Source organism: Nematostella vectensis, chromosome 15 (genome assembly GCF_932526225.1).
Source record: "Nematostella vectensis chromosome 15, jaNemVect1.1, whole genome shotgun sequence".
NCBI lineage: Eukaryota > Metazoa > Cnidaria > Anthozoa > Actiniaria > Edwardsiidae > Nematostella > Nematostella vectensis.
Genome location: NC_064048.1, coordinates 5,675,962 through 5,694,243, shown reverse-complemented (window position 1 = coordinate 5,694,243; position 18,282 = coordinate 5,675,962). Strand labels below are relative to the sequence as shown.

Below are 18,282 nucleotides of genomic sequence, written 5' to 3'. Positions count from 1 at the left end.
TGTTACATATCCGGGTTGATTTTTGTTACAAATCCGGTTGACTAGTTTGTTACATATCCGGTTGATTTTTGTTACAAAGCCGGTTTATGTTACATATCTGGTTGAGTGTTGTTACAAATCCGGTTGTTGTTACATATCCCGTTGATTGTTACAAATCCGGGTGATACAAGCTAGAGGTGCTCGCACACACACTTTTAACAAATGTGCCATGTCAGAGGCAAATATTATTTAGAATACCTTTTTTGCTGTTTGTGTTGTAGAAAACAAATTTCCATAGTTTTCCGTTATATGTTTCTTATAGTATGTAATGGGTAATGGTAACTACATGGCACTACACATCTTTTGTGAAATTTGTAAAAAAAAAAAATATGTAAATACCAGGATCAAGTATATCCAGACAGCCAGGTCCAGCTATTATATTGTCAATGTCAACCATCAGCTATCTAAAATAAAGCCTGGTTTTATATAATCGTAACAGTCGTAAGGGTCGTAACAGTTGTCGGCAAAACATCCTCAGTGCCCTTTACAACAATATGGAAACACCCGATGGGACGACCCTTACACTAGATACAACCGAAGCGACGTCTCGTTTCACGGTCGTCAGAGATCTCTACAAAACTTACAACTGTTACGACTATATGGAAACCAGGCTTTAAGCTACAAGGTAGACCATCATCCATGGCGCATGAAATGAATGGCTACTTTTCATAGCTTAACAATTGGTAATAATACAGGCAGATGACGAAAGCAAATACCGCAGACATTTGATATTTAGCATGAGGGGTGTTTAAAACTAGGTACTCTCTCCATGGCTGTCAACCCAACTTGGACAGAATTCTTGGAAAATGTGTAGTTCCAGAAAATATCCATACCCCCCTTCCCCCCTCCCCCCCCCCCATTGAGGGGGTCGGAGGTATGACCCCCCACCCCTCTGGAATTTCCAACCCCCTGAAATAAAATATATATATATATACAGTAACTGTTAAGGAAAAAGGGCATTCCCCCCCCCTCCCCTCTGGGAATTCCTGGTTCTTGAACCCTTGAACCCCCCACCGCCCCGGAATTTCCAATCCCCTCAATGGGGGGAGGGGGGTATATGGATATTTTCTGGAACTACACAATTGGGTGAAATACAGTAAATATGAAAAAAAAACAAAAAAAAAAAAACAAACAGAAAGCCAATGCGCGGGTGAATACAGATAATTCAGAACATTCTCATAAAAATTATGCTTGTGATTGAGTCCAACATTTTGTGACACACGTCTAATGAATGTGAATGTTATGTTGCCCAATCTGGGGGGTCAATACAAGCTTGTACTAAGCCAGACAGAAACTTACATTGAAATAAATCGGTCTCGCTAGTGTCACGCACGAGCCAGAAATTCCCGCCAAAACATCCGCTCGGCCAATCAGAGGCCTACAAACACGGTGTTGCATCCAAAAGGAAAGTTTTTGCGGAAACGGGAACCTTTAAGTTTGCCACTTTCTATCCCCGTTGTAATTTGCTTACTCAGAGGCTCTACTATAATTTATTTCAAGCCCCTGTTTGTTGATCTCAGGCCATCAATAGGAAGAAACTCGGTAAATTTAAATAATTCCCTCCTAAGTGGTGGTTATCAAATTTTCATAACTTCACGATAAGTTCGTGCAACTTTTTTATGTACAACAGTAGTGTAAAATAACTGATTATACCATTGGGTACATGGGCAAATATGATCAAATATCTCATATTTGTTCTCCACTCCAATATTCTGGTTTATATGTAATTCTTATTGGGGCTTCAAAAGTCAGACAGAAAAAGTATTTATTTTCTAATCAAAAATCAAGTAGACGCTCTGCCTTTTGCATTATTAATAACTTTTAATTGAATAAAACAATGACAGAGAAAGTGTTTTACTCATCTCTAGGTGACGTCAAACAAATAAAATAATCCTCACACATCAGGTGCGAATAGTAACCATAGTTATCCGGACAAACATCAATTCTCAGCTTTTCTGATATGTGAGACGTGTAGGCGATGGCGGAGCAAGACTTCAAAGTAGTCCTTCTCACTCTGTCTGCAATTATCATCCTCCAGACAGGTAGTGTATATTTCTTTTATCTTTCTGTATTGGATGATTATTTAGGTATCATATATGATGTGTATAGTCGGGACTTTCGGCTTTTTTTTTAAAGTAGTATAAAAAGTTAGGGATTAAGCAAACCTTCGAATACTTTTGGTGGGATATCGTTTGAACGCAGACTGAATTGTATTGCAATGTATTTAGGAAAACAGGTTTTTTTCTTACTTTCAAATACCATGAAATAAGGCCTCGCTAAAAACCCTATTTCGTAACAAAACACAGTCGAGGAATCAGGCCGTAGCTAGAAAAAGGAAGGCATATTTCTTTTTATCTGCATCGGGTGCAGACAATGTTTTTTATATCCCTTTTGTAAATTCTTGCTGTTTAATGGTGGCAGCTTTACCCTGCCTAGTGCTAGCTACGATCAGGGGCTAAGGTTCATTTTAGTGATCATTCATTTCATTCATTTTTTTATTTTGCACTATTTTGAATAAGATAAAGAATATTTGGATACAGGTAGAAAAAAGGGGAAGTTAACTATTTACGGTACTTAAGAAGAAAAAAAAATTTAAGGTGCGCAGTGACCATAGAAGCATAAGCTTTCGAGATGGTCACTGCCACAGTCAGATTTCGAGGGTCTTACAGGATATTATTATAATATTATTATAAAATTATTATTATTATTATTTTTTTTTTTTTTTTTTACAATATATAATATATACATAAACAAAATATAATATTTTAGAGTGAGGAAAAGTAAATCTGGCCAGGGTGGATCAATATTAATTCTGATTATTTAATAAATGCAATTTCAGTTGTTCTATGAAGGAATTGTAAGGTAAGGACTTAATGCAATTTGGTATTTTTTCCCAAAATCTAGAAGACATGGCTGTAAATTTAGTTAATCCATAATTGGTTTTGGAAGCTGGCCTAAAGAGATTGCCTTTGGAAGCATATCTGGTATTATGTGAGTGAACTTGAGTGGCAGGCAGGATTAGATTACATAATGGCTTAGGCATAGTATCAGGAAAGTGTTGGAGCTTATAAACAAGAGATGATATCCTTAGATTATGTATGTTATCAAGATTCAGGATCCTAAGCAGTTGGTAATAATTCGATGGACTTTCCCTTTGGGGAGCAAAGAAAATAGAGCGAATGCATTTATTCTGCTTCGTTTTGATAGGGCGAAGCCGTGTTTGGCTTGCCGAGCCCCAGCTCATTATACCATAAGAAATATATGGGTAAATTAAATTATAGTATAGTTGTGTTAAAGTAGTCAGGGGAAGAAAATAACGTAACTTGGAAATGATTCCAAGATTTTTTGCGAGGCATTTATTAACATGATTTAGTTGTGAATTCCATTTGAGATGTTCATCAATAAAGACACCTAAGTATTTTATGTTGTTAGTATTCTTTATACCATATGCTGTTAAGTCAATAGAAACACTTTTTCTGGGGGAGGTGACAGTGATATGATGTGTTTTCTTAAAATTAATGGACAACTTGTTAGCGTTACAGTATTTGATGACATTGTCTAATTCACTATTAACAGTGGTTTCTAAATCTTTGGGGTTTTTTGAAGTATAAAATAGATTTGTATCATCTGCAAATATTCTAAATTTCAGTTTCTTAGAAGAGTTGGGGAGATCATTAATATATAAGAGGAATAATAAGGGACCAAGGGTAGATCCTTGAGGAACTCCGCAAGAGATCCGTAAATGTTCTTTTTTTGTTTATCGTGAATCGCGAAAAGGACAAATAGAAACCCGTGATCTGTGATTGCTACCTTCGTCGCGATTCAGGAATGGCGCGAATCGTGATCTTTGCTCTTTCAAAATCGTGATTTCCGAGTAAAGATTGATCCATCTCGCCAGTTAATCAGTTAATCGTGAAACGTTGTTTTTCGATTCTTGAAACTCGTGAAACGTTCAGGGCCCCCCCTTGCCGACCCATGCACGATCCGAGTAGTGTTTGATTTTTGTAACTCAAATTGACATTATCATTACCAATAGGTTTATTCCCTTTGATCTAAGTTAATTCTCAGGAAACACGATAAAGCAAGTTCCTCGTGATTAGCCGGCGCTGAAGGGGGTATTGACAGACTAAGTAAAAATCGTATTCTACATAAACTTTATATAGCTTTGAAATAATTTACTGTCTGCGATATTACGTTATAGATGTTTACACGATACACGCATTCTTAGGGGGACGATGAAGATTTTCTTCTTCTTAAAACATTTAACAAAATTTTGGTATTTGTATATATACAACATTTATCACATTTTTTTCCTCTATGTTATACTTGGTGGTAAAAAAATGTTTTGGTACATATTTTTTTTAATATTTTGTTTATCTTTATGGCAAATGCAGGCGACAGCTGCAAGATTGTCAGGTGGTATCCAGCATCCAATGAGACTTGGCTTTTGAACCACGTGTTCAAAAACCTCACGAGAAGGAATGAGGGGGCGTGTCACGCTGCCTGCTTGATGAATGACAGCTGCCGATCATATAATTTTGGTCACCAACTTCAACTCTGTCAGCTCAGCAACTCTGATCACGTGGAACATCCGGGGGACCTGGTACCGAAAGAGAATTTCATGTACCGTGGAACCATGGTAATGACAAAATATATAAGCATTTTCATAGCGCCTAATACTACAAATCGATGCACACATCAATTTGTCCTTAATAAATTTCCTCGATCAGTACTTTAAAAACACATTGAATAGAATCAAAAAGCCCAAACCGTCGCGATCTCGTACCAGAAAAATGAATACAATACACCAAAAACTGGAAATCGACTCTGCCAAATTTTCGTCTTTAATAAGACTTTATCAGCGAAAGGAACTGAATAAATTATCACTTAACGGAACGGTTGTTCCGCCACAATGGACCGAAGTGGGGTGTTCCCTTTTTCGAAAACATTAACAAAAGTTCCGCATCTATGGTTTTGTTTCTCAATCTCAAAAGATATGATCTTTCAAAGCGATGCCTATGATCGCACAAGCTGTGCAAAAGCAAGGGCATGCCGAGGCTTGCTTGGGCATGCCATTTTGGTTTATCGTGACCAACCAATAGACTGCTGCCACTATTTCGAGACTGTCGCGTGGCAGTGTTTGATTGGCTCTTTTCACGTATTTGATAGCATTAAACATGCGGTACGCCGCATACGTTTCTCATTCTCGCATTAACCGTTGCTGACAAGAGATGGTAAAGCAGGGTATTGTGATAAACTGGTCGCTTCTTCCAAATGCTGCGAAGAAACAAAAAAAAAAATGCACTTAGAAGAAGACGAAAAGGACCTGCTGTTTCACTGCCCTGTATCAGACTGCCATAACGATGGGTTTGGGACTCAAAAGAGGGTGTAGAAAACACGTCAAGAAAAAGCACCCATGGTTTTATTACTTTGATGAGAAACCCAGCGACTCAGACATAGAAGCTTCTCGAAGCCAAATGGAAAAGGAAAAGGGGCAACGACGTTCAAGTAATGGCGTCCCATCGTTTGACATGTCTTGCATGTTTGCTGAACAATTCACCGCGTGGCTCAAGGACAGTGGTGGGGGCTGCAAAAATGATCGACAAGCGCAGCAACTGGTTAGCAAATGCTTGAAGTTTCTGAAATTTTGCAGCGGGGACGAAGATCATCTCACATTAGATATTGTGGACTTTTGCTTGTGTTCGCCTAATCTACCTTTTAAATTTGCCGATTCAATGCAGAGCGAGTGGCAGTTGGGTCATGCCGGTCGAATCGGATACCTGGACGCCATTGCAGAACTATTGACCTACAGGAAAGTAAACGGAGCATCGGAAGCGGTGCTTAGAGGGCTGTCTACGACGGACACATACTTGAAAAAGGTGGGTAAGACCGTCTCAAAAATGATGCGAATACAGTGGACTAGCGATTTAGACATCGATGTGCTAGAGGCCAAATGGCACTGGGCAACCATGGACGAGCTCATTGGTGTGGTGTCTCGCTACTTGCCCACAAAGGCGACTTCGGCACCAAGCTGGACAAAGAGGTTCTAACGAGGCTCTCCGACCTTTCAAACTCTTCAGAGGATCAAGATGACTGCACGAAGTCGTGCTCTTCAACGGACGAAGTTCAAGAAACTACCGGCAAAGCAGAAGCGCGAAGACTTTTTTTTGATGACAGAGCTATGCCCGGCTCGCAGAAAAACGCTCTTATTTACGCCCGAAGAGGACAAGTATCTTAAAGTTGGTCTCAAAAGATAATACGGGTTCGGGCAGTGGACTTCGATCTTAAGAGACCCCGACTTCCATTTCCAAAAAGGGAGGAGCCCCAACCCGTTGCTCAATCGAGCAAACAGAAAATACTGTAATACTGTAATCCACTTAGTGGACAGGAAAAGCTAGGTGGGACATGATGTACTTACAGTCATTCTTATTTTGGCGTTTCGACATGTTTCGTTGTATTTAGTAAAACTGAATGTATCACGCCACAAGATCGGACTAACAAGCGTCTTACAAAGTGTGCATTACGAATTCCCTTAATTGTACAGTCGAACCTCTATTAAGCGGTCACCCTCGGAACTTAGCTTAGTGACCGCTTAATAGAGGTTGACCGCTTAATAGAGGTTTCGCTATTTTCGCCCCTAAATTAGCGTAAATCGGGCTGTCATTATACGTAAGAACTTTTTATTATAATAAACAACAGTAACAATCATGTTAGCCCTAAGACGGGGCCTGGTGCATTCCAATTTCATCCAGAAATGTTTGAAATCGCCTAGTCAGTTCGTTTTTGCCTTTACGGCTCTGTGGCTTTGCCTAATTCTATGGGCATGAGCTACTTTCGCTGGCGTTATGTAAAGTAAATGAGTGCGTTAAGGTGATGTTACACGCGTCGTTTCCGTCGATATCCGTCATTAAGCGTTTGCGTGATTTTGGAAGTCGAATCAAAAACTCGCAGTGCGTTGCCGTACCCAAAAACTCACAAATCTGACCCAGTTGCATTCATTCGGGGATACCATGAATACATGACTGAGTGGGAACCAGCACTAGAAGATGTTTACAAACTTATGCGGGAACCAACTGACATAAAGGATCCGAATGCTGTTGCAATCGTAAGAGAAAAAGCCGACAAAACAGTGATGGATGGAGACGGTCACCCGAATACTCTAGTTGACGATTACGAAGTTATCAGGCATATTCCCAAACTGATGTCAACGTGGGTTACCAAATATCTCAAAAGACCTACGAACTGTGAGAAAGTCGTAGTCAAAGGGAAGTGGGTGGACAGAGGTGGTGGCTATGGACTCGAGATTCCTTGTGAATACATATTTGGTGACAGTTTTTCTTCTAGCTGGCTAAAGCGGAAATTGGTAATCGAGGAATTTGATGCGACTGATCCGCACAGTAATTAGATTAGACTGTTAAAAATATGACGAAATATGACGTGCACTATCTGTTGTCATGCTCGGACAAATATCGATGATGACCGTTTGATAGAGGTGAAAAACAATAAAATCAACCAAATGGGACCCTCCTTTGGTGACTGCGTCCGCTTAATAGAGGTGACCGCTCAATAGAGGTCAAATTTACAGTAAACATAAGGGGGAAAATTCGGGATTTTGGTAAATGACCGTTGAATAGAGGGTGACCGCTCAATAGAGGGCCGCTTAATAGAGGTTTGACTGTATTTGTGTAGGTAAAATACCTTTAATCTCTTAAGTAATCTTGACAATTGGTGTCATTACGTAGCGTTGTGCGTATATGCAGGCACACTACTTTATTCAGACTTTATGGCGACTTTGTTATACAGAGTATCAGGAAGAATATCGTGTTTACAGAACATTAAAAAGATTACATTTGCAGGCTGAGAAAACCGTCCAGTGTTGTTTGCCCTTTGTCTGTCGGTTGCGGTTTACGAAACTTGAGTCGGTTGCGTCGTCCCTTGGGAGTCTGGGTGAGGGAACGCCGCTTGGCCGGTGTAGTGAATGCCATCAATTCTATTCCTGGTGATTCCCATCTGTTTGGTTTTGGGCTCCATGATGGGGTCTTTGGTATCTAAAAAAGCGAGAAAGGCTCGAATAATTTGATCAGCAAAAAGGTAACAAAAACACATGTTTACCTCTGGCATATCGTCACTTGAGCCTTGGCGAGGAGGGGTGTGTGTCTGGGATGGGCATCCGCTGTCTCGAAACAAAGAATCTTGGTCACTGTCTGCCTCATCGTCGCAGCTTGGTAGCGGATCCCATAAGTTTAGCAACAAATGCGCACATCGTTGGTCGAGGAGCCCCCAGCTGATTCACGCCTTCAGTCTTTCCTCAATCGCCGTTTCGCAAGCCAGAGTACCAGTGTTGGTATGGAGACTTTTGAGCTTGTCGCTAACAAGTTGCACCAACGCTTTAGCGCTTTTCAACTCCTCGTTCTCCGAGATTGATTGCAATCTCGACGAACATCGGTGCAGCTCAGTCTCAGTCGCTCGCACCCAATGGCTCTCGAATGCCGCTCTTGCCATGACTTTCCTTTTCTCAGCCTCAGACTTCTGGTGATCCTCTCTAATCCGGAATAGTTCCACGATTATTTCCTCGGGCATTGCATCTTCGGGGTCTTCCGGTAATAATTCCAGCAAGTTGTGTGGAACTCCCAGATCCACCAGCCTTTACTTCGGCTTTTCAGCATTTTAGATTTACGGGCCTTGTTTAGTTGCTGGCGCAAACTCCTCTCTCCTTTCATCTTCTCTAGTAAAATGTTGAGCTGTCGCTTTCGCATGCTGAAAGGCTGGCAGTTGCGATACTCAGCTTCCATTTTGTTGAACGTCTCTGCGTCACTGCCAGAATAGTTATCCTCGTCTCCATCTAAAAAGGTAATCTGGCATGCAACCCAGTAGGAAATCGCAGGATATATTTGCTTCCCCGGCGTAGAAACTTGAGATGCAACGACCGTCTCCTCGTCATCTCGTCCTGACTCTTCGTTTGCTGCTTGCAAAAAAAAAAAATCAATCGATCGATCGATCGATCAATCAATCAATCAATCAATCAATCAATCAATCAATCAATCAATCAATCAATCAATCAATCAATCAGTCAATCGATTAATCAATCAATCAATCAGTCAGTCAGTCAATCAATCAATCAATCAGTCAATCGAAAAAACAATCAATGAGATAATGAATTCCTGCAATACCCGCTATACCCGCCATTCCTGGAGTACACGGTGTATTCAAAACAAAAGTGAACGATTTCTAAATCGTAAGAAACTTACAGTTACTACTAATGTCATAGTATTGTTGAATGGAATAGATTAAGCATGAGGTCGAGACTGAATTAATTATCAAAGAATGTTCAAACTTGTTTAGAATACACCGGATACTCCGGGTATGGCGGGTATAGCGGTTATTGCATGAATTCATCAACAAAACACATCAACTCTGCTTAGAATACACCGTGTACTCCGGATAAGGCGGGTATGGCGGGTACTTCTACTCTTACTACTACTACTACTGTTAATATTATTATTATTATTATTATTATTATTATTATTATTATTATTATTATTATTATTATTATTATTATTATTATTATTATTATTATTATTATTATTATTATTATTATTATTATTATTATTATTATTATTGCAGGAATTCATTATCTCATTGATTGTTTGTTCCATTGATTGATTGATCGATCGATTGATTGATTGATTGATTGATTGATTGATTGATTGATTGATTGATTGATTGATTGATTGATTGATTGATTGATTGATTGATTGATTGATTGATTGATTGATTGATTGATTGATTGATTGATTGATTGATTGAGTCGCAACCCCATGCGTAAAGTATTCCCTTCAATATTGATCCCTGTCTTGGAACCTGCGTTCCTGTTCATATTTGGCAATAGTTCAGCCTTTTGCTGTTGCCACAGGACTTCGGTTGGTGCTTGTCATTCGTTGCTATTTGTTTACCACTGCCATACTGTACTGCATTCATTCAAATTGGTTTGATTTCTGACAAGGAAAAGTGTTTTTCTCCTATTTGAATAAATAGGCGGTGTTCCGATACGTACAGTTCCTCATTTTTTGAGACGCGCGTTCACAATTATCGGTTCATTTTAATGAAAATATCCTTTTAAGTTTAGTTTTTGGATGCAAATCGAAAGAGCAATGCCTCACGAACATTTAGAGTGCTAAAAATCCCAAGTGCGACTGACCGTTAAAATCTGCCAGCGAGACGAAAGGCAGAGGAACAAAAATTTGGGAAACGATCACACTGATTTCCTGAGGGGTAGCTCTTGATTTGTGGGCACAAACAATAACAATGACAATGACAATGACAATGACAATGACAATGACAATAACAATGGTAAGATGTCAGCGTATCCCCAGGGAGGCTGTGCATCTGACATTAAAGCTATGTTAAGGCTATGTAAATACTATAATAGAGCTATAATAGAGCAGGACACTCCTAATCGTAAAACGGTGTTTTCAGAACGCGTGCGCGACTGGGATCTGTCCCGCGGGCTCACTCTGTCAAGCGGATTTCGCCAACAACTCGTACACATGCGTATGCCCTGCTGACAACCCATACTGCCTTGCGCGAATGAGTAAGTATTGAGGCAAAACCGCGTCAAGCACTTACGCCTGCCGGCGCAAACTATATGCACAATTTATCAATTTAAAAGGCACACGGTATTTGAAAGGGGTCGTACAATAGCCTTTTTTTCTCGGGCTGCACGAGTTGATGAGCCAATAGCATGCTCGGACACGATCTTAGGGAATGAAACTCAAAATCGTAAACATGTTGATGTTATACTGAGTTAAGGCTAGAAGATGGCAAGTTTTGGCAATTCAGCTCCCGGAATATCTTCGTTAGTTAGATTCACAACGCCATGTTGAATAGCCCATTTCCTAATTATGCTTGGATGCTCTCAAAGAATCGAATCCCTTTGCTAAAACAACATTTAAGGTAACAGGATGGGCACATAGCCTCGATTAAAAGTTTTTTTTTTTTTTATGGGCAGTGGAGCGTAATTTGGAAATGGGCTATTGCGTCCCCTAAAATCGTCCCAGCATGCTGTTCGCTTATCAACTCGACCCAATCCCCCGTGCGACGTAAGAATGGCGAAAAGATAGCGGAGAGAGGCTGCACTTCATGCAAACATACGACCATCAAGCTGTTCAATGGTTGTGATTTGTGTTGTTCTAGACACGTCATTCCATCGTTGTCACGCATTCAATACATCATCAGACGGTGTCATACAACTCGAAGCAACTCATTCATCCTGGCGAGCGGACGGCTTCTGCAGAGTAGACTTCACGCCTACGAGCATCGTCACTGGTCAGCAGTATAACATCGCCGTTGACCTGCGCGCTAGGCATGTCTCCCATGACACAACTCGAGGTGTACATCCGGGAGTTGCGTTTAATATGGTTGACGGCGACAACTTCGACTTCGTGTACTTCAGGTATGAAGTGGAGCCTTTGGATACGGACCTTGAAATTTTCCCGTAGTATTACGCGAACTTCCTGCACACAATTATTTTCTGGTTTCCTTCGCCCATATTTCATCCTGTTAACTTGAATTCTATTGTCGACTCTCGCCTTGAAGGACACCCCAATAATATGGACACCTCGTTATCACGGACATCCCAATATTATGGACACCTTGTTATCACGAACATCCCAATATTTTGGACACCTTGTTATCACGGACATCCGAATATAAGATGCACCTCTTTATCACGGACATCCCATTAAAGAAACACCTTGTTATCACGGACATACCAATAGAAAGGACACCTCGTTATCACGGACATCCCAGTAATAAAAACACCTCGTTACCATACCATACCAACCCCTCGTTATCATGGGCATTCGAATTTTAGGGAAACCTCGTTATCATAGGCTCCGAATTTTAGGGACACCTCGTTATCAAGATACCACACGCACAAAAGTGATATACAAAAAAATGCTAAGAGTTATTGTTATTATAGGCTTTCTTTTTGCGATAACTAGACTATGGTCAATTATGGTGATCGTATTAGCGATGATAGCTCTGTATTCCAATTTTGGCTGTGTTTATCTTACGCGATGATAATTTATGATTTTATATAGGAAAAAAATACCTAAGCAGCTAAATAATTTATTTGTCGTCGTCTCGTCTGTGTATTTAACTCAAGCTCGTTTACTTCATCAGGCTCCATAGCGTGAGTGAGTGCTTTCAGCCTGGATCAGTAGGAGCTGGCACTTTCTCTAGAAAACAACCGTCATCTTGTGGCTCGCAACACCCCCGCCTGGATGAGTGGTTCTCAGTTTCACTTTCTGTCACGCAATCCTCTGTCACGGTTAAAATCAACAGTGTTGTTGTAGGAACCTTCAGCCCAACGTACCCTTTGAAAAGACAAGGCGCCGTCGTGGTTACTAATGGTTTCGATACGGTGCTCTATGTGCGCAACTATCAAGCCTAGTCTTTCTCTTTTATTTTATTATCTTTTTTCTTATTTTCATTCTTCTTACAGTTATTTTCCTTATTTTTCTTCGTTTTATGATATTTCCTTTATTTGAGTTTTCTTTGCTCCTTTCTTTGTCCTGTTTATTTTTGCCATCATTTTCTTCTTTCGGTTTCTTATATTTGGGTTTTTAAAGGTTGAAGGATGTGTTCTTATCTTTCTTGGTTTTATTTCAATATTTTTCATTATCACTTTTTATACTTACTTTTTGTTATCTTCCTTCCTTCCGGTTCATTCCTCCCCACCCTCGCCCCGTGAAAAGCTTTAATTAAGCAGAACATGGGCAGTTGCAACCGGAAATCAAAAAGCATATAAAGGTCTGCAAAGCTTAGCAATACTTCGTCCGAGACAAACCACAAGGATAATGGGCGATGCTATCTGATCGAAATAGATACTCGGGTAGCGACAACACTATGTCCGGAATAGATCACACAGATAGCAACAATTCTTTGCCCTGGATAGACAACACGGATAGCAACAAAACTTTGTCCGGGATAGACCACTCGGATAGCAACAATACTCTATCCAGGATAGATCACTTGGATAATGACTATACCCTGTCCGGAATAGACCACTCGGATAATGACTATACTCTGTCCGGAGTAGACTACTCGGATAATGACTATACCCTGTCCGGAATAGACCACTCGGATAATGACTATACCCTGTACGGAATAGACCACTCGGATAATGACTAGACCCTGTCCGGAGTAGATCATTCGGATAATGACTAGACCCTGTTCGGAATAGACCACTCGGATAATGACTATACCCTGTCCGGAATAGACCACTCGGATAATGACTATACTCTGTCCGGAGTAGACTACTCGGATAATGACTATACTCTGTCCGGAGTAGACTACTCGGATAATGACTATACCCTGTCCGGAATAGACCACTCGGATAATGACTATACCCTGTACGGAGTAGATCACTCGGACAATGACTAGACCCTGTCAGGAATAGAGCACTAGGATAATGACTAGACCCTGTCCGGAATAGTCCACTCGGATAATGACTAGACCCTGTCCGGAATAGAGCACTAGGATAATGACTAGACCCTGTCCGGAATAGTCCACTCGGATAATGACTATACTCTGTACGGAATAGACCACTCTGATAATGACTATACCCTGTCCGGAGAAGACCACTCGGATAATGACTATACCCTGTCCGGAATAGACCACTCGGATAATGACTAGACCCTGTCCGGAGTAGATCATTCGGATAATGACTAGACCCTGTTCGGAATAGACCACTCGGATAATGACTATACCCTGTCCGGAATAGACCACTCGGATAATGACTATACTCTGTCCGGAGTAGACTACTCGGATAATGACTATACCCTGTCCGGAATAGACCACTCGGATAATGACTATACCCTGTACGGAGTAGATCACTCGGATAATGACTAGACCCTGTCAGGAATAGAGCACTAGGATAATGACTAGACCCTGTCCGGAATAGTCCACTCGGATAATGACTAGACCCTGTCCGGAATAGAGCACTAGGATAATGACTAGACCCTGTCCGGAATAGACCACTCGGATAATGACTATACTCTGTACGGAATAGACCACTCTGATAATGACTATACCCTGTCCGGAGAAGACCACTCGGATAATGACTATACCCTGTCCGGAATAGACCACTCGGATAATGACTTGACCCTGTCCGGAGTAGATCATTCGGATAATGACTAGACCCTGTTCGGAATAGACCACTCGGATAATAACTATACCCTGTCCGGAATAGACCACTCGGATAATGACTTGACCCTGTCCGGAGTAGATCATTCGGATAATGACTAGACCCTGTCCGGAATAGACCACTCGGATAATGACTATACCCTGTCCGGAATAGACCACTCGGATAATGACTAGACCCTGTCCGGAGTAGATCATTCGGATAATGACTAGACCCTGTCCGGAATAGATCACTCGGATAATGACTAGAACCTGTCCGGAATAGACCACTCGGATAATGACTATACTCTGTCCGGAAAAGACCACTCGGATAATAACTATACTCTGTCCAGGATAGACCACTCGGATAATGACTATACTCTGTCCGGAATAGACCACTCGGATAATGACTATACTCTGTTAGGAATAGACCGCTCGGATAATGACTATACCCTGTCCGGAGTAGATCATTCGGATAATGACTAGACCCTGTCCGGAATAGATCACTCGGATAATGACTAGAACCTGTCCGGAATAGACCACTCGGATAATGACTATACTCTGTCCGGAAAAGACCACTCGGATAATAACTATACTCTGTCCAGGATAGACCACTCGGATAATGACTATACTCTGTCCGGAATAGACCACTCGGATAATGACTATACTCTGTTAGGAATAGACCGCTCGGATAATGACTATACCCTGTCCGGAATAGACCACTCGGATAATGACTATTCACTGTCCGGTAAAGACCACTCGGATAATAACTATACTCTGTCCAGGATAGACCGCTCTGATATTGACTATACTCTGCCCGGAATAGACCACTCAGATAATGACTACCTCTGTCCGGAATAGACCACTCCGATAATGACATTAACCTGTCTGGGATAGACCACTCGGATAGTGACAATAGTCTGGAATAGCTCAATAATTACAATAATCTGTTCGGTTTAAGAACAATTTTCATATAATCATCAGGCGCGTACACAGGATTGGCCGAAAGGGGTGCGCATTCATAGGTATCATATGGAAAAGCATAGTATTTCAAGATTCCTTAATAAGGAAAAGCATAGTATTTCAAGATTCTCAATAAGAAAAAGCATAGTATTTCAAGATTCTTAATAAGGAAAATCATAGTATTTCAAGATTTTTAATAAGGAAAAGCATAATATTTCAAGATTCTTAATATGAAATGGTCCACTTTTTGGCCGCCAAGGGGGAGGGGGATTACGCGCACCCCCATTGTGTACGCACCTGATTACGTCTGACATTAAAGTAGAAAAGATAATGGGATAATAATGGGATACACTGAAGCAATTTGATATTTCTAAGTTCAATTGAATGACAGCACAATATTCTTTTCAATATACATAAGATACAGTGGAACCTGGATTTTACGATAACCTCGATTTTGGATGATGTCCCTTTCTCCCGGCGGAAATACAGTGAAAGGTATAAGAAATTACCTCGATTTTACAATATTGAATACAAAGATATCCTCGATTTTATGATACAAATCTGTTCTCCCGAGCGTAATTTTAACCTCGATACAACGATATTACTGATTCTTTCTATCAACATAGAGAGAAAAACTCAAGACACCAGACACGTACTGTACAGTGAATCATTTTTTTTTACTTGACAGATCATGTTAAATACAGATTACAGTTTCACAAAGAGTAACTGTGAAAACTTTTTCAAAGAGTACGGTTACAATGTTATCATTTTTAAAGTTGATAATTAACCCGACTTCGCTACAACGATATTTTCAATGGATTTTCCTTTATATCGTAAAATCCAGGACCTTTTTGCAACGATACCTTTACAATACATTTTCTTTCTTCCGAGGCATATCGTAAAATCTGGTTTCACTATACTCTAGAACAGAATCAGCAAGATAAAGTGCTTTTGTTAAGCACATATGCGAATGCCTTTTCAAGCTTTTTGTAAATACCTATGCTAACCCTATTTAGACTCGGCTATTTTGAGCTGTCTGTGACTTGGGGGATGGGGGGGGGGGGTGGCTAAAAGGCCCCCTTATTTCATGAACCGCTTTGGCTATTACCATCAAAATTACAGATAATGATCACCAGCATGCAAAGAATCGTCAGGCCCTATTTTGGGTGTGGTCGAATCAATTCTGACGTCACAATGACGTCATTAATACGGTGTCTAGATATTCTTTCAAATATTGCCTAAATTAGCAGATATCGGGTTGAAATCGTTTTGCATCATTCAGATATGTCAAAATCAACCTTTTAACGGCTTTACAATGCGAAAAGGCCATAACAACGTTTGTAATCACTTTTTTTGTAAGAATTTCAGCCATCTTGGGTCAGCCATCTTAGATCCACCATATTGGATTCTTGTGATTTTTGCAAAATAAAAAAAAATTGGAATTATTACAGAAAAAAAAGTATTTGCATGCATGTATTAATGCTCATAGTAACGATAAATGCTTAATATTAGCTTTTAAAGTGTCATTTAGTAAATCTATTGACTTTATTACCAACAGCTTTGAGAGAGCAAAATTTACCTACCCCTCCTTGGATAGTTTTTATAACAAAAATAACGTGAAGCCGAAATGCACTTACCCAGATTTTGGCTTTCAAGATATTTTTCCTTGATCGTCCTTGGGCTGGGCTCAGTGATGAAAAGTTCAATTTTCAATGACACTTTACAAAAACTCACATCAATTTACAAAAACTTGCATTTTATATTTTGTTTGCTTTTACTCGCAAAGTAAAAAATCTTACGCCTAATTAGATGTGAAATGGGTTTATTTGAAACGTCATGTCGTGTTTTTTCGTCATTTTATTAAGACTTAGTCCATATACTATGTTCGTATAAAATCACAATAAAAGCTATCTGACTATCTGTCTGTGTGTTTTTTTCAGGGCCGTGACGTCTATGGAGGCAAGACGCATCCCCCTCCCCCACCCCACTAGTTTTCTTTTGAGTCGAAGTCGTTCTGTTGTTCATTGAGCTGAACACAGGCTTACCATGCTAAGGACTAAACACCTGTCGCTTACCACTTTAATTTACACCTATTATATTTAACAATTATACCATTACCATTGAGGTGGATTTTAAAGCCACTATCCGCCGAAATGGAAATGGTATAATTACTTTAGTATATAAAAGGAGCTTTAGAGCAATTTTCTTTTCGGAAAAACTTGCAAATCGGCTGTTACACCCGCCATTTTGCTTGATTTCGGGGCGCAGGAAAATTTCCATTATTTATCCCGAGTTTCTCAACCAATCAAATCGCTTGTTCTTGCGACTTTTCCGAGTTCTATATACTAATCACCTATATTCACCTATTCTATGCGTTGGTTCGTAGGTAGTGTATAAAAGGCTGAATTCTTTAACCTGAAAGCTATATGAAATTTCCTAAAGACATAAAACAACAGCTTTTGAAAGCTGGGTAAATTATATTCAATTTACGCTATATTTACTTAATACCCGTGAAGCACTTTCGTGTTACGATGCATAGATTATTCGAGTGCCGCCTCAATTGAAATTGGTGTACAGCTATTTCAATAAACGTTGTCAAAGAGCGCTCTGCCGCACGCGCCCATACCGCGAGGTGGTATTTCTGTTGTCGCCGTTCGCGTTGCCGTTAAACTGTTCCATGAGAACTTGCCAGCGAAGGTCTTCACTATACATAAGACTGTGGCATATTTACGCCCTGAAAACAAACTAAAAACTCTGAAACAACATATAATATTACCCATACCACTTCGCGGTATGGGCGCGTGCGGCAGAGCGTTCTTAGACAACGTTTATTGAAATAGTTGTATACACGCCGTAGTATACAGCACTCGCGTAGCAGCCGGAGCCTGCCAGTAGCGGATCTAGGGGGATTGTTTAGGGCCCCTTTGGGCTGCAAGAAAGCCATATTTTAACAAAATAAAATTACCCCCACCCTTTTGTCACTGAGCCCCCCCCCCCCCCCCCCCCCCCCCCCCCCCCCACACACACACACACACTTTAGCGAAAAGCTAGATCCGCTCCTGCTTGCTGTGTCATTTTTTAAATTAAACAAGCGGT

At 40.4% G+C, this 18,282-nt stretch overlaps 1 protein-coding gene across 1 annotated transcript; it reads left to right on the top strand.

The window, feature by feature from the left end:
- The first annotated feature begins 1,305 nt into the window (after nucleotides 1-1,305).
- On the top strand, nucleotides 1,306-11,794 carry LOC116618550. The gene is made up of 4 exons (XM_048722854.1): nucleotides 1,306-2,081; nucleotides 4,434-4,678; nucleotides 10,516-10,630; nucleotides 11,233-11,794. The coding sequence occupies exons 1-4, from the start codon at nucleotides 2,018-2,020 to the stop codon at nucleotides 11,535-11,537; spliced, it is 729 nt and encodes a 242-aa protein (XP_048578811.1). The 5' UTR covers nucleotides 1,306-2,017; the 3' UTR covers nucleotides 11,538-11,794.
- The last annotated feature ends 6,488 nt before the right edge of the window (nucleotides 11,795-18,282 follow it).